Consider the following 27284-nt stretch of genomic DNA (forward strand, 5'->3'; position numbering starts at 1 on the left):
ATATTTTTTAAAAATAGATCCATCCACCCCCATAAAGCTTTCTCAACTTTAGTTCATTCTTTCCACCCTTCTTTTCATGAATTCCTGTATACTTAAGAGGGGGAAAAAGCGAATTATGCAGTGAATACTCTCCTGCCCCATGTATGTGTGTGTGGGTGTGTATATATATACACACCTGTGACTGCACCACAAGCGTAGGGAACTCTCACAAACACCATAAAAAAAAACCCTCCTCTCCCATTCACTCACTTAAAAGAACCAAGTATTTTCACATTTATTTTGTCTTTTGGGGTTGTCACTAAAGTCTCCAGATATTGTTTTGTTTTGTTTTGTTTTGTTTTTTTGTTTTTGTTTTGGCTTCTATAGAAATTTATCCCAAAAGGAAAAAAAAAAAGAAGAAGAATGAAACAAAAATTAAAAAAAGACAGACAAGATAATTGTGAGGACGCAGTTCCACAGACCCACTTATCTTCCCCCCCCCCTTTTTGGGGGAAGGAAACATCCGGTGTTGTTAATTTTCTCCCCTTCCAAAGTTGGTTTGTTGGTCACCTCTGCTCTTTTCTTTCAACTGCTCCTTCACGTTCTTGGTTCTGGGATCTCCGTGTGTGGAATCCACTGGGTCCCCTGACTTCTTCAAAGACAATCTGAGCGGATTCCGAGCTTAACCTTAGTGTCCGGATGCTTATTTTGTCCACACAACCCAACAAACCATACTCAGCTGAGCTTGGGAGTGACTTGGAGCTACGTGTGCTTTCTGGTGGGGTGGGTGGGTGGGTGATTTCAGGAGTGGGAACCCTACCTCCCCCTCTCCCACCCCTCCCCATAACTGGAGGGTCATACCCCACAGCGTTCCTGAGCCACAGGTTCCTTTGACCTCCAGTACATCTGTTGAGCACATCCTCCAGAGGTTGATGGAACAGGGTGGGGTGGGGGCGTCCAGCACAAAGCTGTCTTGAGAGAAGGTGGAGGGGCCGGGATGAGCTGGAGGGAGGCCAGAGTTTCCAGAAAACATGGAGGACGGCCTAGAGGAGAAAATTCTTCTTGAAAAGTAGATAAGTTTCGGGATCTCTTCTCCTTCCCACAACACGGCTTTGCTATTTTCTTGTGGCCCAAACAGGGACCATGGAACCACCCACCCAAAGGTGAAATTTGGGGGGGGGACGGGGATGGAGAGCGAGGGGGAGAAGGAGGAACGGACCAGGCATGAGTACCTCATTCTCATAGAAGGAGGGTGACACAAAAAAAAGGGGAAACCCCCCCTCCCTTGTATTTTGGAACGAGTAGGTGGGTTACTTTCTCCAGGCCACTTGGAAGGAGAGCTGCAAACCTCCGCAGCCCCCAAGGGCAAGGGTCCCTGTGTGGGGCTGGGTGGATCCTCCCAGTTTTGGGTCCCTCGTTCAGGGCATACGCATAGCGTACATCTCTTAACTGGAGGCACCTCCGCCAGCGAGCGAAGGCAAGGTCAACAAGGAGGGGGCCCAAAAGCTAGGGCAGGGAGCGGTCACTCCTGCTCGTTGAGTTCGCGGGGGGCTCCCCTCCGTGGAGTGCCTTCTTCAGGCGGCGGGGGCCCCCGGGGCGGTGGGGGAGCTCCCCGAAGAGTCTGGATGCGCCGGCACTCGTGGCAAATGCGGACGTGGGTACAAGGCCTGGGGGGGTCTTCCAGCAGGCGCTGAGGGCCTGGTTCTGTCACTAAAGTCCCCGAATAGAGTTTGCCGTTGCTGAGGCGCATCTCCCGGACAGATCGCAGCGAAAGGCCCCCGCGGATGGGGTAGTGACGCCGTCGCCGTCGGGAGCGAGTCGGCTTGCGGCAAGAAACCGCGTGACGTAGCTCCCTCAGCATCTCTTGACAAACCGAGATCTGCAGGAGGTTGAAAAGGAGAACAGTCAGAATAGCAGAGTTCAAAGGGACCTTTTTGTCACAGACACGCCTCATCTCCTTTGACACTTCTAATTGTGGCTCGGCAAGATCTTTGTGGTTCAGCTCCTTCTCTGCTTAAGCCTGGTTGCGAAGAAGTAGGAAGCTGTGGGAGCTTCATCACTTTTTTATTTTTTTTAAATTTGATTTATATGCCGCCCTTCTCCGGAGACTCAGGGCGGCTTACAGTGCGTTAAGCAATAGCCTTCATTCTTTTGTATATTTTATACAAAGTCAGCTTATTGCCCCCACAAACTGGGTCCTCATTTCACCTACCTTAGAAAGGATGGAAGGCTGAGTCAACCTTGAGCCTTGGCGAGATTCGAATCTGCAGTAATTGCAGGCATCAGGTCTTAATAACCAGCTTAATAACAGGGTGCCTTAGACCACTGTACTACCAAGGCTCTTTTTCAAGAAGAGATGGGACTGCCATGTGTCAGAAAGGGGGCAGGGCAGGGGTCTCAAACCCACCGCCCGCGGGCCCAATGCGTCATGTGCTGGCCCTGCCCCCGCCTGATTTAGCGAAGGGGGGGAGAAAGTCCCGATATGTCTCATGATGACACCGTGAGGACACGAGTTTGACACCCCTGGTGTAAGGTCTCCTGCTTGGGTGGGGGGCTGGACTAGATGACCTACAAGGTCCCTTTCAAATCTGTTAATTTGTAAGAGATCTGTAAGCTGTCGTGGGTGCACCTAAGTACCCTCGCATTACACCAATTCTCCGTGAGCTGCACTGGCTCCCTATTGGTCTCCGGTCACAATTCAAGGTGTTGGTTATTACCTTTAAAGCCCTACATGGCTTAGGGCCAGGTTATCTTCAAGACTGCCTTCTACCGCATAGCTCCCAGCGACTGGTAAGATCCCACAGAGTTGGTCTCCTCCGGGTCCCGTCAGCTAAACAATGCCGGCTGGTGGGCCCGCGGGGGAGGGTCTTCTCTGTGGCTGCCCCAGCTCTCTGGAACCAGTTACCTCCTGAGGTCTGGACCATCCCCACCCTATTGGCCTTCCGAAAAGGGGTGAAGACCTGGCTTTTCCAGCAGGCCTGGGGCCGTTGATCTCGCTGTTGCGTCTTGGCGAGATCCGGCCATGAATGGGTTTTAATTGTTTTTAATGTTTTAATTTTTAATGTTTTTATATATGGTTTTTAATGCATTGTAAGCTGCCTTGAGTCTTTGGAGAAAGGCGGCATACAAGATAGATAGATAGATAGATAGATAGATAGATAGATAGATGGATGGATGGATGGATGGATGGATGGATGGATGGATGGATGGATGGATAGATAGATAGATAGATAGATAGATAGATAGATAGATAGATAGATGATAGATAGATGACAGATAGATAGATAGATAAATAGATAGATAGATAGATATAGATAGATAGAAAGATAGATAGAAAGATAGATAGATAGATAGATAGATGATAGATAGATAGATAGATAAATAGATAGATGATAGATAGATAGATAGATAGATAGATAGATAGATAGATAGATAGACAGACAGATAGATAATAAGCACGTAAGGCTTCATTCATTTTCCTAGCCTTGGCTTCCCTCCATTCTCTCCCCTCTCGCTGCCACCATCCCCAGTTTCACTCACCTCTTCGTGCTCCGCCGAGCGCCGCGTGGCCCACACAAATTCCATGACAGCCACAAAGACAGCGATGATGAGTCCACAGATCAACACCACAAATATTCCTCCAATGTTCTCCATACCCAACCCTGGAGTAAAGGAACACGTGTGAAATGATACAAGTTGTTAGGCAAGGAGCCTGGATAGCTCTGCAGACTAAGCACTGTAATTTAACACCAGCTGTCTGCAATTAAAGTAAGTTCGAATCTCGCCAGGCTCAAGGTTGATTCAGCCTTCCATCCTTTCTAAGGTAGGTAAATTGAGGACCCAGTTTGTGGGGGCAATAAGCTGACTTTGTATAAAACATACGAAAGTATGAAGGCTATTGCTTAATGCACTTTAAGCCGCCCTGAGTCTCCGGAGAAGGGCGGCATATAAATCAAATTAAAAAAAAAAAAAAGGATAGGAGACCCCTGAGCATAGATGCTTATGCCCCTCCGGGAAGGGAGCACAGGTGGTCCTCAATTTATAACCGTTTGTTTAGTGACTGTTCAAAGCTGCAATGGCAACTTTGGTACGATAAGGCACCTCTTGGCAGTTCGAGCTTTTCCTGCCTGCAATCTACTGTATGGCCACAAGAGGCCGCTTTTGCAAAATTACATCTGGGATTGCAAAACAAACCCTACCATGAAATAGAGGTAGTCCTCGGTTTACAAGCAGTTCATTTAGTGACTGCTCAAAGTTACAACAGCACTGACAAAAAAGTGATTTATGACTGTTTTTTTACACTTACAACCGTTGCAGCATCCCCAGGATCACATGATTAAAATTCAGGCAGTTGGCAACGGGATCATATCACGTGATCCGCTTTTGCGACCTTCTGACGAGCAAAGTCAACGGGGAATCCAAATTCACTTAACACCCCCCCCATGTTCCCAACTCAACAAACGCCAATGATTCACTTAACAACTGTGGCAAAAAAAAAAAAGTCGTCAAATGGGACAGACTCACTTAACGAATGTTAATGTTTTCTACTATTGGTTAACCTCTGACCTTTGGCCCGGTGATCTTCCTCTTTGGGGCATTTGCTTCCTTCCCACCATTTGCGTTTCAGGATTTCCAATCGGTTGTTTTCCTGCAGTTGCAGAATGGCCAGGGTGATCTCATCCCGGAATGGAGAACCTGCGGGAGGATGAGGAGGGCAAATCAGCTTTCTTCTATCATCTCCTCCTGCTCCTCCTCTTCTCCTTCTTGTCCTTGTCCTTCTCCTCCTCTTCCCTCTCTTCCTCGTCTTCTTCCCCCTACCCCTACCCTCTTTCTCCTCGTCCTCTTCCCTCTCTTCCTCCTTCTCCCCTTCCTCTTCTTCCTGCTTTCTCCTCTTCCTCCTCTTCCCTCTCTTTCTCCTCCTCTTCTTCCTTCTCCTTTTCCTCCTCCTCTTCCCCTCTCTTCCTCCTCCTCCCCTTCCTCCTCTTTTTCCTTCTCTTCCTCCTTTTCCTCCTCCTCTTTCCTCTTTCTTCTCCTCCTTGTTCTCCTCCTCCTCCCCTTCCTCCTCTTCCTCTTCCTCCTCCTCGTCCTCCTCTTCCCTCTTTCTCCTTCTCTCCTTCCTCCTCTTCTTTCTTCTCTTCCTCCTTCTTCTCCTCTTCCTCTCCCCCTTTTCCTCCTCCTCTTCCTCCTTCTCCCCTTCCTCATCCTCTTCCTTTTCTTTCTCCTCTTCCTCCTCCTCTTCCTCCTCCTCCTCTCTCTCTTTCTCCTCCTCTTTGTCCTCTTCCTCCTCCCACTCCTCCTCTTCCTCCAAGCCAAGCCAGTTACTACTGCTCACCCAAGGGCATTCCGATGCCATAGCCCTTGGTATCTAGTAGCCCCCCGATCTGGGTAAGGTTGCAGTTGAGCCTCCGGTGATATTCATTCATCGTGCTCTCCAAAAGAAAGGCATATTTCGAATTCAGCACCCGAGCAATTCCTTCTTCCGTGCTCTTCACGAAGACACTCGGTTGCTTTGAATGCATGTAATTCCACATGCGCTGGTAAGTTTGATAGCGAGAATTCTGATTGGGAAGAGAGAGGGACAAAACATCAGGAGCCTCAACGGGACAGAAGGACTTTTTTTCAGGCACAGGGTAGTAGAATGACTCTGTGTCTTTATTGTTTGTTGACTAACTGCTCCATGCAAACTTTTTCCAATTTATAACAGAGACATGGATTTCTTCTCCTGCCTCTCTAGTTTATCTTCCCAACAAATAGGCATCCCTCAAAATTGGGAGGGGGGGGGGAAATTGGTCTCGGTTTGCTTCGGCTTATCATTAAAATCAGGAGCCTTTTTTGCTGTGGCAGAACCAGAGAAGAAAGGCAGCTTTTAAGAAACTTGTTTTTTTTTTAAAAAAAAAAAACCCAAATTATACAAGCCAAGCTTTTTAAACATGGCAAGGCCAAGCCGGCCTCCTTGTTAAAAATAACTATGGCCTTGCAGACTTGCAGCAAGCTAGGCTTTTTGGATCAGGATTAAAAAAAAAAAACAATTTTCAGAGATCTGAGCAAAGCAGGTGTAGGTTTTCCTTTTCTGTCATCAAGGCCTGCCACCTTGTCTGATGATTGATTTCCCTTCGTTAATGTCTCTCGGAGTAGAGACGGCTGCTGTTACTATGGATACAGGTTGCCAGAAGGAAGGAAGGAAGGAAGGAAGGAAGGAAGGAAGGAAGGAAGGAAGGAAGGAAGGAAGGGAAGAAGGAAGGAAAGGAAGGCGGGAAGAAGGAAGGGAGGGAGGGAGGGAGGGAGGAGGAAGGAAGGAAGGAAGGAAAGGAAAGGAAGGAAAAGAAGGAGGGAAGAGAGGGAGGGAGGAAGGAAGGAAGGAAGGAAGGGAAGAAGGAAGGAAAGGAAGGCGGGAAGAAGGAAGGGAGGGAGGGAGGGAGGGAGGAGGAAGGAAGGAAGGAAGGAAAGGAAAGGAAGGAAAAGAAGGAGGGAAGAAGGAAGGAAGGGAGGGAGGGAGGGAGGAAGGAAGGAAGGAAGGGAAGGCGGGAAGAAGGGAGGGAGGGAGGGAGGAGGAAGGAAGGAAGGGAAGGGAAGGAAAGGAAGGAAAGGAAAGAGAGGAAGGGAGTGGAAGGTGGGGTGGGGTGGGGTGGAGTTAGGTGGGAGGGAAGGGAAGGGAAGGGAAGGGAAGGGAAGGGAAGGGAAGGGAAGAGAAGAGAAGAGAAGAGAAGAGAAGAGAAGAGAAGAGAAGAGAAGAGAAGAGAAGAGAAGAGAAGAGAAGAGAAGAGAAGACTGGTCAATAGACAGACTCAACCATTATTTCAACTGGGAAAGTGTGAGCTTCCTAGACCAAGCAAAAATCCCAAAACCATTAGGAAATTCCTGGAAACTTGTCATTCAGGCAAATCAGCCATTAACAGACACATAGAGATACACCACCTTTGCACACCATTCGAAAGAGACCATAAACAACCAAAGAAAGAAAGAAACAAACAAAAAAAGTCCAGAACGCACCCTCTCTGGCAGCCTACACCCAGATAAGAAGGAATGAATACCAGACAAACAATCAAGCAGAAAGCAATGCCCTCATCAAAACACCACAGAGGTGTACAAGGATGGCCTTCAGAACTGACACATGGAGGCAGTGGAGAGCTATTACAGTAGTCAACATCAGTTTTTATTTTATTTATTTTATTTTATTGCAATTTTTCACGTCTTCGGGGGGGGGAAACTACAAAAACTCTGCCATGCCCAGCCACCCGGTAGCCTCCGTCACCTACGATGGGAGGGGTTTAGAGGAGACAGCTCTCAGCAGCCCCAGCTGTGCAAGGAAAAAGAGAAAATGACACTCACCTGGAAAAAGGTCATGGTGGAACCGGCATGGATGGTGCCGTATTCAATGTTGGTTTGGTCGGCCAAGTCATCCGCCGATTCTATCGGCACCTCCATGCGCTGCACGGTGAGGAAGGCCGCAAGGTTTGCCGTGTAGGAGGAGATGATGATCAGCGTGAAGGCCCACCTTTATCACAACAACGAAACCCAGTTTGATTTTTTAATTTTTTTTAGATAAAGACAAGGAAAAAAAATCTCTACTTTTCATCTCCAACTTTTAATTCATGAACAAGTTTTGGCAGTCCGCCTCTTTAGATGTGTCTCCTAAGATTGCGGTCGCAAATCTTTCCAGATTCACTTAACAACCGTGTGACTAACTTAACAATTGCAGTGATTCACTTAACAATGGTGGCAAGGAAGGTCATCAAATGGGGCAAAGCTCAGTTTTATTTATTTATTTATTTATTTGATTTATTTGATTTATTAATTATTATTTATTTATTTATTATTAACCATTGACTCGCTTAGCAACGGAAATTTTGGGTTCAATTGTGGCCCATAATCTGCTCCTAACGGATAACTCAAAGTTGGACGTCGCTAAAACTTATAATTATAAATCGGTAAACGTTATTGAGATTTTTAAAGGAAAGACACGACAAGCTACACTCCGATATATACCAATATTCCTTCTTGGAAATCATCATTTAAAAAAGAAAAATTATTGCCTATTGCATCAACATGCCAAAACCAATATGCCCTTAATGTACCATCCCACAGATGAAGTGTTGTTCTCACCAATTAAAAATGCTCCCCACTGATTAATCAGCTAAAGTTTTAGTGCCAATTAAGCTACCAATTAAGGATTGCAAACCTCATTAGTATTCTTTTAAAAAAATGTTGAAATCTGTAGGTGCTGGCATGATGCATTTAAGAGGTGACAGTGTTCCAGATTGGGGAAAAACAACAACAATCATCACCATCATCCTCCCTAGACATTAAAATATTTCAAAGTAGGTAGAAGATAAGGTGGTTGTGATTTTTCCAAACCTGTTGCAAATTAAATACAGGCAGTCCTCAACTTACAACGGTTTGCTTAGTGACCATTCAACGTTACAACAGCACTGGAAAATGTGACTTAAGTTTTTCACACTTATGACACTATCCCTATGGTCACGTCATCAAAATTCAGATGCTTGGCAATGGACTTGCATTTATGACGGTTGCAGCGTCCCTGCCAAGGTTACGTGATCCCACCTTTGACGACCTCCCTGACAAGCAGCGTCCTGGGATTATGTGATCTCTTTTGCGAGTGTTGTTGCCCGCCAGCAGAGCTGGCAGTGGAATCGGACAGTGAGGAGGTTGGGGAGGAATATGAGCCAGTCGTGGGGGCTGGGGAAAGCTCGGACGAGGGCTCTGCATCGGAGGCAGAGAGGGAGCTAGACAGCAGCGAGGCAGAGGAATAGCTGGAGCCCGTCCCATGAGTGTGCGCATGCGCAGAGCTCCCAGAAGACAAGAACAACTTAGAAAGCAGGGTTTACTTGGGAGTAAAGCCACACCTTGGAGGTGATTGGCCCCTCCCATAGGAAACAAAAGAGGAGGGAACGGGGAGGGGGCTTTTGCAGGAAACAATTCCTTCATTCTGTGACTCTGAGAGACTCAGTGCCGAGTTTTGCCTTGTACTACCTTTGGAAACTAGTTACCTGGCAGCCTTCCAAGCGAGATAAGGCCTGTGTTGATAAATATTCTTTTGAAAAACTGTTTGGATAGCCCTTGCTGACTGTGAATGAAAGGAATTCACCGTCATGTAAATAAAAGGGGTTTTGCCGGGACCAAGTCTCTGCTTCCTGCTCTTTAAGGGAGCCTAGAAGCGACCTTCTGACCAGCTTCACTTAACAATCATGTGACTAACTTAACAACGGCAGTGGTTGGCTTAGCAACTGTGGCTAGAAAGGTCGTAAAATGGAGCCAAACTCCCTCAACAAATGTTTCACTTAGCAACAGTAATGTTGGGCTCAATCGTGGTCGTAAGTCGAGGACTGCCTGTACGCCATGCCGTCTTTTCGGTGGGTGGGGAAAAAGTTGCGCAGCTTTCCTCTGCACAATTTCTCTCTCCAAGTCGGCTTGGTTGTTAATCATACAGTTCCTTACCAGACACCACTGACACAACGGGTAGAAAGAGCTCGGGGCATAATTTCTGATCCCTGTTGCATGAAACCCCCGACTGGGAACCAGAGGCTGTTTCCCAGCGTGTACTGGTTTTCCAGGATGTTATGACGCTCCCGGAGACAAGGATGAGGGTTGTACCATTCGTAAGGGCTTAGCCTGTGGAAGGAAGAAACATTTATCTCATTTATCTCATATATCTCAGGGGCTGCCACAAAGAAGAGGGAGTCAAGCTCTTCTCCAAAGCACCCGAGGGCAGGACAAGGAAGCAATGGGTGGAAACTAATCAAGGAGAGAAGCAACCTAGAACTAAGGAGAAATTTCCTGACAGTGAGAACAATTAATCAGTGGAATGACTTGCGCACTGGGGCGGGTGGGTGGGCGCATTCGTGGGTCGCAACTACTGGTTCGCTCGAACCGATCTGAACCGGCAGTAGCCCACCTCTGCCTTAAGTCTAGGATGAATCTCTCATAGGTAGGACTTACCGAGCAGCGAGAAAGAGGACGCAGCTAACTGCGAGATAGGCAAGAAGCATGAAAAGCCAAACTGCTGGGGAAAAGGGGTCAAGGAAGGAAAAATACCCCGGTTTGCGTCCCTATGAAGAAAAAAAAAAGATTAGAATAGGTTCACTGAAGCATTTCTGAATTTCCTAATATCGAGCATCGTTCCAAAGAGTGTGTTGCATTCAATACGTTTTCCCCAAACGTACCAACTTCCAGATGTGTGGATCTCTTCCTCTCTTTCTCTCCCTTTCTCTCTCCCTCTCTCTTCCTTTTTCTCTCCCTCTCTATCTCCCTCTCCCTTTCTCTCTCCCTTTCTCTCTCCCCTTTTTTCTCTCCCTCTCCCTTTCTCTCTCTCTCTCTCCCTTCTCCCTCTCTCCCTTTCTCTCTCTCTCTCTTTCTCAGGAAGTAATGACGACCGGGCGGTTGGGCAGAGCCTAGCACTGCCATTGCTACCGGTTCTCCGAACCACCCGCCGCCATCGTTACCGGTTCGGCTGAACCGATCTGAACCGGTAGCATTTCACCCCTGGTGTGTACCTCCAAAGTCCTGGCACTGTTTTGGGATTTGGGAGGGGGGATTTTGGAAATAATTTGCAATTGCCTTCTTCCTAAGGTTGAAAGAGTGACTGGCCCAAAGTCACCCCATTAACTTGGTGTCCAAGCCAGGACTAGAACTCCCAGTGCCTTGGTTTCTAGTCCAGTGTCCTTAGTCACTGCACCAAACTGCTTCTCTATGGCTGGACTTCGTTTCAGAATTCCGGGCTGATTGGGGAATTCTAGGAGTTGCGTTCCATACATCTGGAAGTTTCCAAGCTGAGGAAAGTCCTGCATTATAAATGCAGCATTATATTTACTAGGTGCAATTTCGTTACAAATGTCAGCATTCTGATGCTGCCATAAAAAGATGAGACTTGACTTTTCACCTACTTATTTTCTCTGTAGATAATATCCCCTAGGAGATGGGATGTGGGGGGGAACATTCCTGTGGGGTGTGGTCAGAAGCTGGGGAGACTGACTTGGAAGATGGCCAATGAGAAGATGAGAATTGGGGAACGGAAAGGGAAGGGTTTGGGGGTCAGAGGGTTAGTATCGGCTACGACAAAGTCGGGGCCAGATCTGTCGTACTCAATAAATGGAATATTTCAGCAACGATTAATTGTTTGGGAGTGCAATTTATTTGAGATGACATCGAAACCTGACAACAACGTCTTGTCCCAGTAGAACTAATGATCTCTCCTTCCCTCCACTTGAAGACGGAGTTGTGCCTACCAGGTGTACACGGTACAGGATGCTGATTCCCAAAGTCATGAAAGGCTTGGAGAAGTCGATGACCTTCTCCCGTTCAGCTGTGATGGTGAAGGCAGCCACCGCCAGATCGGCTTTCTGGAAAAGCAAAGCACAGGGAACGTCACTGTCACGTCCACCGAGTGACGCCTGCTGCTCTCTACATTTTCATTGGCTGGTTGGAAGCAGGGGTGGGCTTCAAAAATTTTAGCAAGGGGTTCTCTGCCCGGTTGCTGGGTGGGCGTGGCCATGGTGGGCGTGGCCTAGTCGGCCTCCTGCACCATGGCAGGGGAGGTGCATTTTTGCCCTCTCTGGGCTCCGGAGGTTTTCCTCAAGCATCCGGGAGGGTGAAAATGGCCTCCCCAGGCCCCGGAGGCCCTCTGGAGGCCGAAAAAGGGTGTGTTTCCGGCCTTCCTGAAACCTCGGGTAGGCCCGTTTTTCACCCTCCCTGAACCTCCGTGCACACTCTGCACTTACCTGCATCCAAAACGGGCCACGTGGGGACTCCTGGGAGGGGAGGAGTGGGGGAGGGCCAGTCAGGAGTGGGATTTGGGGGTTCTCCGAACTGCACAGAATCTTTGCTAGAGGTTCTCCCGAACCCCTGCGAACCCCCAGCAGCCCACTCTTGGTTGGAACTCAAGCAAAGACTACAGATTGTCCTCGACTTACGACAGTTCGTTTAGTGACTGTTCGAAGTTACAACGGCACTGAAAAAAAGTGACTTATCTCCTTGCTTCACACTTACGGCCGTTCATCAAAATTCACATGCTTGGCAATTGACTCATAGTTATGACACTTGCAGTGCCCCGGGGTTATGTGGATCACCTTTTGCGACCTCCAGACAAGCCAAAGTCAATGAGGAAGCCAGGCTCACTTAACAACTGTATCACTAACTTAACAACGGCAGTGATTCACTTAACAACTGTGACAAGAAAGGGCGTAAAATGGATGCTGCAACAGTCGTGTGACAAACAGTCATACTTAGCTTTTTAGGGCGTCATTGTAATCTGAACAGCCACTAAATGAATATTGTAAGTCAAGGATTATCTGTAAATCCTCTGATTATTTTAACTCCATTGATCTGAGCTACCAAGTGCGGTGGCCTAGAGGCGGAGTTCTCGCCTCACAATCAGGAGGCTGTGAGTTCGATCCTAGGTAAAGGCAGATATTTCTCTCGCTGGGCACACTGAGGATATATATCTGCTGAAAAAAAAATAACTCTGCATTGGCGACAGGGAGGGCATCCGGCCAGTAAACACTCAGCTCCGTTCAGTTGCCCAGACTCCACCCCACAAGGGATTATGGGGGTCGTTAAAAGAGGATGATTGATCTGAGCTACCAGATCTTGCTTGCAGAAACCTCAAAAACCACTACAAAACTGGCAGAGAGAGAGAGAGACAACAAGAAAATATCTCCTTGCTGCTTTCTTATCCAAATGTTTGAATCCAGATCTGGCTCTGAGTAATTGTGAGTCATTTTGTAGACAGCCTTTCCATGCACTTTGCTAAGTGCACCCACAAACAAATGTTCAGTTGTGGTCTAACCCATTCAGATCTTAGAAGCAGAGATGCCATTTTTTTGTTTCTCTCTTTTGGGATAAAAGCAAAAAGCAAACAACAAACCAGCATCAGCTCTTCATCATTGAGAAAATATCGCAGCCAAGCCTGCTAGCAAAATAGCTTTCTATCTGCAGGGAGCTGTTATCAGATCTGACCCACGGTCTCTCTTCTGCCGTCTCTTTATTTACCGTTTTTCTGTGGCTGCACAGAGCTTCCTTTCTTTATATTGATTTTCTATCAAATGCGTTTCTTAGTGCTTAATAAACATCGTGTTGTCTGGGTATTTCATTTGCTTAACAATGCATATTACATTCTTAGTCTCCACCCCTTTTTTCCAATCATTGGTAAAATGAATAATATTTTTGATATTATATATGTAATAATATGATTGATAATATTCTGCATCCTCTTTCTGTTTCATTTTCAGTGTCAATCTATCCACTTCTTCACAATCTAGTTAGCATCTTCTTGACTATTTCTTCGTCTCGTGGTACATCTTCATTTTTCCAACATTGCGCGAAAACAATCCTCGCTGCTAAGATATGTAATATTATAATAATATAGAGAGCCGAGGTGGCGCAGTGGTTAGAGTGCAGTACTGCAGCTACTTCAGCTGACTGATAGTTCAGCCGATCAGTGGATCAAATCTCACCGGCTCAAGGTTGACTCAACCTTCCATCCTTCCGAGGTGGGTAAAATGAGGACCCAGATTGTTGGGGGCAATATGCTATTTAGTATACTGTCTTTGGGGTAAGCCGCCCAGAGTCCTCGGAGAGTGGGCAGCATAGAAATATGACTAATAAATAAAATAAATATTACATACTTTTCTTATCAAGTTTTTCTGATATTACGCCTAATAAAAACAATTCAGGTTTAAAATCTACATGTCTTCCTATCATCTTTTCTAACTCCTTGCTAAAATTTTTGAAGCCCACCCCTGTCTTCTAGTAAGATTCCAAGCCTAGTTCCTAAAACCAACTTCTGCATGCTTTCCACATACAATTTCACTGTTAAGATCTGTCTGGTTAATGGAAATTTTTGTAGGGGAGAAAAAAAACATAAGAAGGCTGGGCTATTCCTAACAGCCTTACCCTGTTAATGAGTTCTCCCACCATGCCGGTCCAAGACCCATTCGGTTCAGGAGCCCCGTAAAGCCCATCATCCACCAGTTTGATCTGGAAACGGAACTTAAGGATGTCGGCAAGCTCGTGAAGCATGTCCACGCAGAAGCCTTCATACTGTGCTGGACCGGACAGTTCCTGGAAGTTTGCCCGACGCATCACGTAGGGGTTCTCCTGTAAGCCAAGATATAATATGAGGTAGGGACACGGTGGCTCAGTGGCTAAAACGCTGAGCTTGTCGATAGAAAGGTCGGCAGTTCAGCGGTTCGAATCCCTAGTGCCGCGTAACGGGGTGAGCTCCCATTACTTGTCCCAGCTTCTGCCAACCTAGTAGTTCGAAAGCAGGTAAAAAATGCAAGTAGAAAAATAGGGACCATCTTTGGTGGGACGGGAAAAGGGTTCCATGCGTCTTTGGCATTTAGTCATGGCGGCCACATGACCATAGAGACGTCTTCGGACAGCGCTGGTTCTTCAGCTTTGAAACAGAGTTGAGCACCGCCCCCTAGAGTCGGGAACAACTAGTACATATGTGCGAGGGGAACCTTTCCCTTTCCCTTTCCCTTTCCCTTAGCATGTGCTGGCTGGGGAATTCTGGGAGTTGAAGTCCAGAAATCTTAAAGTTACCAAGTGTGAAGACCCTTGAGCTAGTAGATAACAGGCAACCGTCCTCAAGATATGACATATTTTTGATAGGAGAACCCCAAACCCAAACATACATAATATTCCTCCTTCTTCCTATTTTCCCCACAACAACCCTGTGAGGTGGTTGGGTTGAGAGTGTGTGACTGGCCCAAAGACACCCAGTTGGCTTTTATGTCTAAGGCGGGACTAGAATTCCCAGTCTCCCGGTGATTGGCCCATAGTCACCCAGCAGCTTTCATGCCTAAGGCGGGACTAGAACTCAAAGTCTCCTGATGATTGGCCCAAAGTCACCCAGCCGGCTTTCATGTCTAAGGCAGGACTAGAACTCACTGTCTCCTGGTTTATAGGCCAGCACCTTAATCACTAGGCCAAGCTGACTCTCTGAGCTATCGGTCAGATGCTATCTCATGGCCATGAGAGGATGGGATTATTATTCCTTCTTTCCCATCCCTTCCCTCTTCCTCTGTTTCTCTCTTTCCCTTCCCATTCATCAGCCTGCTAGAGAAAGGAGCCATAGTTTTTCCCCAGATATCTGTCCTGACCACTTACAGAGCACTTCTGAAATTAGCTCAAGAGCGCCTGGCTCCCTGCCTCTATTCTGACGAAGGGTTAGAGGAACCAGCCCCATCCCTACAGAGGTTCAACAACAGCACATCATAACAACCCAACAATCTGCGCCTTTTGTTTCTCTGTACCCACTCATACGCAGAAGGACGGGCACCTCTTTTGTGCATGAAAATCACAATCGCAATCACGGCTCTTCATTAATTTGCCTAATTCTTTTTTTTTTCTTCTTCCTCCTCAACTGAAGCACACTTGTCATCAGTCCATTGTAGGGAAGTACATGCCAAACATTAATTATTGTTTACCCATCAAAACCGCCATCCCATTTTCACCATCCCTAAGATGAGCCGGAGGAGTTTAACCATTTCGAGCAGCGGTTTCAACTATTTTCTTGGAAGTGAAGAACTAACTCCAAACTGATATGGAGGAAGTCTTCGCTATGTAAAGGGAGGTATGCCACTATGTAAAAAGATGTGGAGACTCTAGAAAAAGTGCAGAGAAGAGCAACAAAGATGATTAGGGGACCGGAGGCTAAAATATATGAACAACAACTTCAAGAATTGTACTACCAAAAGAGCCTTGGTAGTACAGGGGTTTAAGGCACCCTGTTATTAAGCTTATTAAGACCAGCTGCCTGCAATTACTGCAGGGTTCGAATCTCGCCAAGGCTCAAGGTTGACTCAGCCTTCCATCCTTTCTAAGGTAGGTGAAATGAGGACCCAGTTTGTGGGGGCAATAAGCTGACTTTGTATAAATATACAAAAGTATGAAGGCTATTGCTGAGCACATTGTAAGCCGCCCTGAGTCTTCGGAGAAGGGTGGCATATAAATCAAATTAAAATAAAATAAAAAAAAAAAAGAATTGGGTATGAAGACGTTTTTATTTCAGCAAGCCGGCCTGGCCTGAATAGGTTTTATGGGTTAGTTTTTTAATTGTATAGCTTGGGGTTTTAAATTGGGAGGCCGATTAATTTAATTTATTTTTAGTTATCTTAACTTTTATATTGTATGTTATTTTAATTTTCGGCTGTTCACTGCCCTGAGTCCCTTCGGGGAGAAGGGTGGGATATAAATTCAATAAATAATAATAATAATAATGATGATGATGATGATGATGATGATGATGATGATGATGATGTTGTCAAGTTTAATGAAAAGAAGGACTAGGGGTGACATGAGAGCAGCGTTCCAATATCTCAGGGGCTGCCCCAAAGAAGAGGGAGTCAAGCTATTCTCCAAAGCACCAGAGGGCAGGACAAGAAGCAACGGATGGAAACTAATCAAGGAGAGAAGAACTAAGGCAAAATATATTAACGGTGAGAACAATTAACCAGTGGAATAATTTGCCTTCAGGAGTTGTGGGCGCTCCAAGTTTTTAAGAAGAGATTGGACAACCATTTGTCTGGAATGGTATAGAGCCGTGATGGTCCCACTGGAAGTTGGCAAACAGGCCGTTTCTGGCCTCCAGGGGGATGGGGAAGGCCGTTTTTGCCCTCCCCAGACTCCTAGAAAGGCTCTGGAGCTTGGGGACAGCAAAAAATGGGCCTTCTGGCCCCACCGGAAGTTGGCAAACGGGCCATTTCCAACCTCTGGAAGGCTTCCGGGGGGGGAGGCCATTTTGCCCTCCCCAGACTCCTAGAAAGGCTCTGGAGCCTGGTGAGAGAGAAAAACGGGCCTATCAGGCCATTGCGTGCCAGGAGCTGGGGGGAGAGCATGGGGGGGGGGTTGCATGCATATGTGCAGGGTCGGGGCGCATAGAATTATGGATGTGGGCATGCGTGCACACCACCCCCTCCCTCCCCCACTCCTGGCACATGATGACAAAAAGGTTAGCCATCACTGGTATAGGGTTTTCCTGCCTGAGTGGGGGGTTGCACACTAGAAGATCTCCAAGGGCCCTTCCAACTCTGTTATTCACCTTTCACAATCATCTTCGAAGGGGTCTGTGAATGAATCAAGGAACCACCAAACAGGAAAGAGGAAATTTTTGCTGTAGGTGTCAGGCTCCAAGTAATGCCACCCATTACAAATCCCATACCCAAGTAAAATTCAGGCTTGACAGTAGGACCCTCTCTTTCACACATGGAACACTTAAACAAGCTACCATTCCCTTGTGTTCACAACTCCAAGGGCCCCCAGTCATCCTTTGCATCCTTGGTTGACTTTAACCAAGTCACCTGCACAACCATTTCAAGCCTGCTTTTCAAAAGATGAAGAAATGCCACTAAGAAGAAGACAAGGAGGAGGGCACTTACCAAGATGGTGGTGATCACTAGCGTCTTATTGACCAGGCTCTCTGCGGCATTGATATCCAACGTTGTGGCATTCATTGCAAGGGTCTTGTTAGAGTACCACACCCCAATCTGTTGAGAAAGAAGCCCGGAGTTATAGGTTTCTTGCTAGATTTATCCTGTACACAGGCAGTCCTCGACTTACGACCACAATTGAGTCAAACATTTCAGTCGCTAAGCCAGAGAGCTGTTAAGTGAGTCTCATCCCATCCCACAGTCGTGGCAAGGAAGTGAACCATGGCGGTTGCCAAGTGTCTAACACCGTTATTAAGTGAATCTGGTTCCCCCATTGACTTTGCTTGTCAGAAGGTCGCAGAAGGGGATCACGTGACCCCGGGACACTGCAAATGTCATAAATGTGAGACAGTTGCCAAGCGTCCAAATTTTGATCACTAAGTGTGAAAGTCACTAAGTCACTTCATTTTCTAGTAAAAGTACCTTTCTCTATAAACAATGGAGTTTGGGTCATTCTTTCCTGGACTTTGAAGGAAGCACACCTGACAATATCTCTTTTTTTCCAGTGCCGTCGTAACTTTGAACAGCAACTAAACAAATGGTTGTTAAGTCGAGGACTATCTGTAATCTTTGCACAAACAGGGCATTCTAAACTCAAAATCTAGTCCTCTTACCTCCCGGTGTCCATGTCGTCCTTTTTCCAGAATTCTCAGGGTATAATTGGTTCTTTGACCCTTGCTGTTGAATTCCACATGTCCCGTCAGCCCGTCATACTCTACCTAGCCAGGGATGGAGAGACAGAGGAATGGGGTGCAAATCGAAGAAGACAGAGAGAAAAACACAGGAGAATGAGAGTGAGGCACAGCCAAAACTGGCTCACAAGTTGTAAATTACAGGGAGAAGGGAGAACTCTGGATCTCTTCATCGCCCAAATAAGGAAGGGGATTATCCCATGTCCTAGGTCAGTGGTCTCCAAAACACAGGCACTTTAAGACTTGTGGACTTCTGTCAGAGTTTGTTGCAGAAATCAAACATCCAGAAAGCACGCACAGGCAGACTGATGCAGCAGGATTCATTAACTTCTTTATATACATAATAACACATGAAGATAAATGTACAATACCAATAGCAGATTCTTCCAACGTAGCAGTTACAAGAAAAAACACAGAGTAGTTTTAGTTCCAATTCAGCAGACAGACTAGTTTGCAGCTTCAGAGCTCAGAGCTTAATACCAAAGCCACGCCCAGATTTCTTGCTTAAGTTTCTGTTTCCAAACAGCTCTCATTGGCTGACCCAGTTGCTATGTCTATTCATTGGCTGACCTTGTTACCATGTCTTCCCAGTCATGAATATTCTGATAACTTCAACTCCCAGAATTCCTCAGCGAGCCATGACCTAGGACATTGGATGATCTGGCTGGCTGAGGAATTCTGGGAGTTGAAGTCCACAAAAAGTGTCCATGTTTGGAGACCACTGACCTAGGACACTGGATAGTCCGGCTGGCTGAGGAATGGCTGGCTGAGGAATTCTGGGAGTTGAAGTCCACAAATCTCAAAGTGCCCATATTTGGAGACCACTGTGCTAAATTGTGCCACAGAAACGTGGTAGTAAAATAAGCCTTTGAGGGTTGTTGTTTTTTTCCTTGCCAAATTTTGAAAAGGGAGGGGAGGACTCTGACAGGCACCCTCCCATTTTGGCTGCGTTTAGACAACACAGTTAACAAAATTGGCAGCCAGATTCACCCCAAATGCTAAATTTGGATAGTTTTATTTCTGGTGACTGAATTGTGCACATCCGCTTCACTGGATAAATTTTCCATCCATTGTTGGCAAGAGCAGAAAAGTCAGTGGCCACATATCTCTTAGGGAACCTGCGGGCAATTGGCGTATTTGCTCCAACTGAGAACATCTGACCTTCGTTTGGGCAAATCTAACAAGACAGACATCAACGCTTACACAACCATGTCACATATTTCCATGTTTTTGTTTTGCTTTAAAAAAAAAAATGGGGGAGGGAGCTGTCATTCTAGGAGAAGCAGCCTCTCACCATGCGCAGGTAGTTCATCAGGCTGGTTCCATGTTGCCAGATGTTAGCTGATGTGCAAGCCAGGGGCTTAACCCCAATCTCCTGGCTACGGTTCAATTCCCGCACGGCACTCACGACCACGTGTACTGCGTCAAACATGAGAGCTGCTGATAGCTGGAGGGGAACAAAAATAATTCAGCTGCTGCTAATTATGGCATTTGGGGGGGAGAGGGGCCCAGATAAAGGCACCTCCTTGCTACCCTTTTCTTCCAGAGCTATTCTTCCTTTGGCTACCACGCTAAAACATCTGTGCTTCTGCAGAACGGGAGGCGGGTTGGGTGAGTCAGATAGTGAGCGTGGATGTGCTCCACCAGGATGAAGTCAACCTGATCTTGAACAATCTCTACAAGTCAACAGTGGAGGACTGTTTATCCTGAAGCTCAGCCGAACAGAAATAATTTTAGTTAGAAGCAGTTAGAAAACTCTGCAGTTAAGAATCCATGTCTTCTCGGATGACTTCAGCTGTGTTCTTCAACCCAACATCCTTTGTTCATCAGCTCAATAATCCATCTGTCCTCAACCCAACATCCTTCGTTCCTCAACCCAACAATCCATCTTTCCTTAACCCAACATCCTTCATTCTTCAAGCTGACAATCCAATCCTTCCTCAACCCAACATCCTTCATTCCTCAAGCTGACAATCCATTCCTTCCTCAACCCAACATCCTTCGTTCCTCAAGCCGAAAACCCATCCTTCCTCAACCCAACATCTTTTGTTCCTCAACCCAACAATCCATCTTTCCTCAACCCAACATCCTTCATTCCTCAAGCTGACAATCCATCCTTCCTCAACCCAACATCCTTCGTTCCTCAAGCCGAAAACCCATCTTTCCTCAACCCAACATCTTTTGTTCCTCAACCCAACGATCTATCTTTCCTCAACCCAACATCCTTCGTTCCTCAAGCCGAAAACCCATCCTTCCTCAACCCAACATCCTTCATTCCTCAACCCAACAATCCATCTTTCCTCAAACCCAACATCAAGTATCGCAAGTCTTAAAGTCGCCAAGTCTGGAGTATTATGATTCTGTGATTGCTAGTCTGTAGCTCCATTTGTAAACTAAGGACTAGCAAATCTTTCCAAATCCTGTGGTCCTTCCTTATTCAGCTAGATCAGGGGAGTGAAACTCGATTTCATTGAGGGCTGAATCAAGGTTGTGTTTGACCTTGGGGGATGGGTGGGTGTGGCCAGGGTGGGTGTGGCCAGCTCAACGTCAGTTGTGTTGGGGCGCCTGCGGTGTCCCAAGTGCTCTGCCAGCGAAAACGGAGCTCGGGAGAACCGTGTGCAGCCCTCCCGAGCTCCCTTTTCACTGGCAGAAGGTTGCAGAAGGCCATCGCAGCCTCCCGAGCCCCATTTTTGCTGGCAGAAGCATCGCAGGCTGATCCTTCACTGTTTCCAGGGCGGCCCTGTGGGCCAAATCTGATTGCGGGCCTTGAGTTTAACACCCCTGAGCTAGATAATCCTCCACACAGATGCACCTGTATAGTCATCTCTCCTTCCTCATGCTGGGTTGTCACACTTACCGCCGGTCCTGGGTAAGGATTGACTTCACAGTTCTCTCGCCATGACATGTTGAGGCTGCGGACAAATTCCATGTAGAAAGGATGTGTGGTGTTGAACATGGAGAAGCCCAAGACATTGGAATGTTCGTCCACAATTCCATCCAAGTGCAAGATTGGAAAATCCTGGAAGGATGGTGAACATATTAGTAGACTGAACCTTCCTCTTTAACATACATTCAAAAAGGTCAACTGAGGTCAAACTAGGCAAAGGCTTATAGAAGAGAGACTGCCAAGGAACAGGAAGGAGAAACATGGAAGGGAACCTAGAGATCAACATCAGAAATTTCAAAACATTCTTAAAGATCCATCTCATTTTTTTTTTTTTTGAACTATTACCATCTGGCAGATGGTACAGGACAATAAAGACAAGGACAAATAGACTGAAAAACAACTTCTACCCCAGAGCAGTAATTACCATATTTTTCGGAGTATAAGACACTCTGGACTATGAGACGCACCTACGTTTTTTGGGGAGGAAAACAAGAAAGAAAAATCTGCCTCTGCCTCCCAGCAATTTGCCTCCTTGCAGCAAACAGCCCGTTTCAATTTCAGCTTCAGCACAGCCTGATTAGCACAAGCAGCTGATTGTCGGTTGGATCGGCCTTCCCGAAGACCAGCTGTTTCAGGCTGCAGGGATTGCCATAGCCTATTGCCACCTCCGTGCGCCCCATTTTCTGGGGGCCAGTGGCTGGGCAGGTCTATATTTGGTGTATAAGATGCACCCAAATTTTCACCCTCGTTTAGGGGAGGTGGGGGAAGTGTGTCTTATACTCTGAAAAATACAGTATATTGAATTCTACTGTATAGTGCAAGATTAATGCAATAGCAGGGGTTTTCAATACAATTGCATAGAATGTGAAGGATGTGTCTTTTTGTTTTATTTTTTTTTATGTATAATGTACACTGAAGATGGCATTTAATTTCGTTGTACGAGGTGCAATGACAATAAAGTAAACTAAATGATGTCCTTACAGGTAATCCTCAACTTACAACCCTTCGTTTAGTGACCGTTCAAAGTCACAACAACACTGAAAAAAAGTGACTTACGACAAGTCCTCACACTTACGACCGTTGCAGCATCCCCCCCAGTTATGTGATACAAATTTGGGTGCTTGGCAACCAGTATGTACCCTGTTTCCCCGAAAATAAGACCCAACCAGAAAATAAGTCCTAGCATGATTTTTCAGGATGCTCGTAAAATAAGCCCCAGTTAAGATTGTCAGCAGATGGATGTCTTTAGTACCGTATTTCCCCCAAAATAAGACCTAACCAGAAAACAAGTCCTAATGCATCTTTTGGAGCAAAAATTAATATAAGACCTTGTCTTATTTTTGGGGAAACATAGTATTTACAACAATTGCAGAGTCCGAGGGTCATATGATTGCCACTTGTGACCTTCCCAGCTGGCTTCTGACAAGCAAAAATCAAAGGGGGAAGCCAGATTCACTTAACGACCGCATGATTCACTTAATAACCATGGCAAAAATATTGTAAAATTTGGGTTTGACTCTTAACAAGCGACTTGTTTAAACCACGGAAATTCTGGCCCCAATGTGGTTGCAAGGCAAGGATCCCCTGTAGATTTATTTCACGATTCCTGATTCGTTGGGATCACTCCAGGAAGGAAGGAACAGAAAAGCAAAATGATTGGGAAACAATAAAGTAAATAAACCATCTGGAGGCTCTCCAGAATGAGAGGGAGATAAATGGCATAAATAAAGATAAACCCTGGTTCCTTCCCCTGAACACATCCATCAGTGGCTCAGAATTCTGGCAAAAATGTAATAAAAAAACAAACAGAACGCTTTGATTTTACATGACATCAATGGCATCCAGTCTCGATATAAAATTTAATCCATCTATAATTTATCATCTGGCAGGTGGAAGTGTCTCAGGCAGACACATCCTGACCACATAAGCATTCGGGGAATATATACACTTTTTAAAATAAAATGATGATCCATGTCAGTTTATATTGTGCAAATCACAGTCAGGTGTGAAGTCAAAGATGACGCTTTTGAGAATTTTGTTCCAACAAATCCACCATCATTTTTTACGTTGGAAAAAAAAGGGGGGGGAATTAAAAAGGGAGATAAGCATTTGAAAAACATTTGAAAAAGCTTGAAAGACTGAACTGCTTTTTTCTTTGTAACGGGACCTAAGGAAAAATTACAGACTTTTAACTGGGGTTCTCCAGACTTAAGGAGATATAAAACCAAAGGCCTATTATTTGAGTGTGGGAGTCATTAAAATAGTTATATTTAATTTAACTGCAATTAGATTTAAATATAAGCCTAAGTTAAAACAGGCATTGTTTCTGTCACCATCCCACACATTTCTTCAATCTGCCCACCCGGCTTTTTGGAGGGTGGATGATCCCACATCAGAGTAATCACGGTTCACCTGCCGTGGTGGATCATTTTTGCTCCCTGTTAATTAATCCACGTGGGATTGAAGTCATAAAGCATTTTTTTTTTAAATTTATTAAAAGCCGGCATTTTGGTTGCATCATTTTTAGCTTTGGCCCACTCTGCATCTCAAAGAGAAGCAAAGAATCAAAATGAGCTATAAAGACATTGCAAAGAAGGGATATTTGTAATCTGATTTGTAATCTGTTACATTCATCCACTCATCAAAAAGCGTCAACTGTCTTTCAGAACATAACATTAATCCAGTGTTTCTTAACCTTGACAACTTGGAAGACGTGTGGACTTCAAGCCCCAGAATTCCCCAGCCAGCTGTCTGAGGAATTCTGGGAGTTGAAGTCCACCCGTCTTCCAAGTTGCCAAGGTTAAGAAACACTAAATTAGACACAGAAATAAAGAGAGAGATAAATTAATACAACCCTATAAAGTCATAAATGCAATTGCATTCTATTAATAGACTAGTGCTATCTGTCAATGCAGATTTAAAAAGCCAATCCTTATCCCTGAAATGTAACCACGTTTATAAGGTAAATGTAAAAGATTACAAAGTCGTATTATTTTCGTTTTCAGGGATTTTTTAAAAAACTTGTCTTTGGAAAAGGCATGCAAATCTGGAACAGCCAGGAAAGAAAAATAAGTAAGAACAAACTTTGATTTTGATTTTTGTTTTTTTAAAAAAAACGGACTTTATATTCCTCTGCTTTGCTGATTAGATTAGATTGGAAATCAGGTTTTATTTAAATTAAATTAATAACTTAAATAAGTTATTTAAGCAGCACAGTGTCCCTTCTACACTGCATCAAGCACCTGCGCATTTGTCCACAGATCACAATTTGCGTTGGTTGTCTCCGTCTACTTATAACCGCCTTAACTGCAAGCTGCCCAGAGCTTCTACATTCTCCTCTGACATGCTGCCCTGAAGCTATGAGTCCTGGAAACCTTTTTAGAGTTGTCGTTTTGCAATGCTAAGTAGAACTGCGCAACGCTTCAAATGCAATTCCCAAAGGTGCTTAGGAACACGCCGGGCACGAACAGCGCGTCCATCTTCAACTCCTTAAAGCAACTATGTCTTTTCCTGGGAAGATTCTAGAAAAAGAGGCAGCTGCTTTAAGGAGTTGCTGAGAGGTAAGACCTACGCACTCTTAAATTTTAATATGGGCAATGCACCGTCTTAATATGGAGGGAGCAGTGAAAAATAAGCATCAAGCAAGGATATATTTTTTTTAAGAGACTCTTAAAAAAGAGGATTGTATACCCATAAACGGAGACTCTGTTGTGTACAAGCTCAGTTTGGTCAGGATACTAACCATAGTTGTCAGGATGTACTTGTAGAAGGCAGATGTCATCCCCAACTCTGAAGCCTGGAGAAAAAAAACAGACAGTTCAGGAGAATCAACAACGGGAGCATCTCAGTTGCTTGACAACATGCTATGCTTGCTGAGAACACCAGAAAACTGGCTGAGTTTTTCAGAAATTTGAAATGGATGATTGGTGGGTTCTAAAACCGGGCAGGTCACAAGCTGCCTGACTTACAATCATTTCCAGCTGTTTTCAAAATAAGCAGGTGAGTAAGATTTTTAGGTAATTTCAGGTGATCCCAAATAGGTACAAAAATATTTATGCTTCGGTCCTATTAAGGTTTATACCAGGCCTGGCCAACCTTCAACTCGTGCAGCCCAACCAAATATAATAAAAATATTTAAAAACAAAACTTGTTATTTAGATACATTAACTATATTATATATATTTATATGTAGCCCCAGACAATTCCTCTTCATTCAATGTGATCCAAGGTAAACCTGTAGACTTCAGCTCCCAGAATTCTGGAGAACCGGTAGCGGAATTTTTGAGCAGTTCGGAGAACCGGCAAATGCCATCTCTGGCTGGCCCCAGAGTGGGGTGGGAATGGAGATTTAGCAATATCCTTCCCCCAGGAGTGAGGACGGAATGGGGATTTTGCAGCATCCTTCCCCTGGAGTGGGATGGGAATGGAGATTTAGCAATATCCTTCTCCCAGGAATGAGGAGGGAATGGGGATTCTTCCCCTGGAGTGGGGTGGGAATGGAGATTTTGCAATGTCCTTCCCCCAGGAGTGAGGATGGAATGGGGATTTTGCAGTATCCTTCCCCTGGAGTGGGGTGGGAATGGAGACTTTGCAATATCCTTCCCCCAGGAGTGAGGAGGGAATGGAGATTTTGCAGTATCCTTCTCCTGCCACGCCCACCAAGCCACGCCCACAGAACCGGTAGTAAAAAAAAATTGGATTTCACTACTGCCAAAGACCCATCGATCGGAACATCCTGGTGTAAATTGAGTTGCTTACTCTGCCCTACACATTTGTGTTTCTACCTCAGTTCAGCCCCCTCTCACCTTCTTCAGGATGAGGTAAGAGATGGAAGCATTGGCATCGATAATAATGGTGGAGATCTTGTCGTCTCGGATCTCCTTGAGCAGCGGCGTGGGATCGTTGGTGTCATCCAACATCCGGATCGAGAGGGTTTCCTTGGAGATGAGGAACTGGCGGACTAACTCCTCCAGTCTCAACAGGCCTGATGGGTAAGAGAAAGGGATGGGAGGTTACGCCAACCTTGTCTCCAAGCCAGAGACTCCAGTCCTGTGGTCTGGCTTTAAGGCTTCCCACTTGGCCCCCCCAAGACACATTCAATCAGAACATAAACGCTTCTGCACACAAAACAAAACGTGATTTCATATCTCTGAGTCTGTTCGCGGAATCAAAGCTCTTTTGACCTCTGCTTTTTGGAAGACACGAAAACAAGACGAGGGCCTGATCTTCCCAAGAGGGTTTGGTGGAGGGTTTTGAGGCAAGGAACGTTGCTCTTCGAACCCGTTCACCCCAGGCGAGAGACGACGAGACATAATACTAAATTGAATTTTTGCATTTAACATGTCTGCTTTCCCCCACCACCTCCCCAAATCCAAGATTACAGTCACAGGGAGGTGTTGATAATTATCAGCAGCCCAGCAGGCTGAACGGAGGGGCGCAATTTTCACGACTGCAGTCCTGCATAAAATTGCTCCGATTTGATCTGAAGGACTGGTATTATTAACACTATACTCTCACTCTCCTGCCTGCTATAATTTTAATAGGCGTAATCTCTGCTCACCCCGACCTCGGCAGCCGTTGGGATTTGCATGTTCTTAACTTGCAAAGGTTTGTTAATTTAGCGACTTTGATTTTGAATGCAGATTTTAACTACCTGTAGCTCAGCCTTTTCAAGCAGGTACTCTTCAGATTGCAATTCCCATCAACCACAAAGGCCAAGTTGCTTGGGGGGTGAGGGAGGTGCTAGTAACCATGGCTGACTACCTCTGAAAGCAGCTTTCCCTGTTTTATGCTCAGCTTAAACTCAGAGGAAAGAAAGAAGATCTTATCCAGTTAGTTTCCAGGAAACGTAGAAGCACCCCCACACTTAAAATCACTCAGAGAGAAAAATTCCAAATCTCCATGCTTGTTTCAAATTTACTGTCTGCTTTCTTCCTCTGCCCTCCTTTGCAATTTTTCGTCTACTGCCAAGCACTGATGACATCAAGTCAACAGCAGAATCAGGGTTTGTGCTAGCTTTTGGAAATAGACTGCACTTGCCCTTGATCAGATGTTTTGTTTTTGGAGCTCAAAGGCTAGCATCAGTGGTGGGTTCCTCCTGGTTCGGTCCGGTTTGGCCGAGCCGGTAGCGGTGACGATATGACCTCACCGAACCGGTTCTCCCCCCCCCGCCCTCCCACCCCCCGCCCACCCACGTTATTCTTACCTTTTATTTGGTCCCACCCCCAATCTATTGCTGCCTCCTGAGTCCCAGCTGATGACTAGAGGGAAAAAAAC

General features: G+C 45.7%; 1 protein-coding gene across 2 annotated transcripts in view; it reads right to left on the reverse strand.

The window, feature by feature from the left end:
* Positions 1-245: 245 nt before the first annotated feature.
* The window catches only part of GRIK5 (glutamate ionotropic receptor kainate type subunit 5), a 64593-nt gene continuing 37554 nt past the window's right edge, over positions 246-27284 (reverse strand). For both annotated transcript variants that reach the window (XM_060693853.2, XM_087876864.1), the window contains 15 exons: positions 25814-25992; positions 24751-24804; positions 20979-21140; positions 19416-19568; positions 18044-18148; positions 17379-17486; positions 13888-14091; positions 11223-11336; positions 9937-10046; positions 9436-9609; positions 7309-7474; positions 5312-5537; positions 4546-4674; positions 3520-3641; positions 246-1858 (listed from right to left, as the gene is read on the reverse strand). In XM_060693853.2, coding sequence (XP_060549836.1) covers positions 1502-1858; positions 3520-3641; positions 4546-4674; positions 5312-5537; positions 7309-7474; positions 9436-9609; positions 9937-10046; positions 11223-11336; positions 13888-14091; positions 17379-17486; positions 18044-18148; positions 19416-19568; positions 20979-21140; positions 24751-24804; positions 25814-25992 — 2363 coding nt within the window. In that variant the 3' untranslated portion in view covers positions 246-1501. The remainder of the gene's footprint in view (positions 1859-3519; positions 3642-4545; positions 4675-5311; positions 5538-7308; positions 7475-9435; positions 9610-9936; positions 10047-11222; positions 11337-13887; positions 14092-17378; positions 17487-18043; positions 18149-19415; positions 19569-20978; positions 21141-24750; positions 24805-25813; positions 25993-27284) is intronic.

This window comes from Pantherophis guttatus, chromosome 10 (genome assembly GCF_059756535.1).
Source record: "Pantherophis guttatus breed Tessera chromosome 10, ASM5975653v1, whole genome shotgun sequence".
NCBI classification, from domain to species: domain Eukaryota; kingdom Metazoa; phylum Chordata; class Lepidosauria; order Squamata; family Colubridae; genus Pantherophis; species Pantherophis guttatus.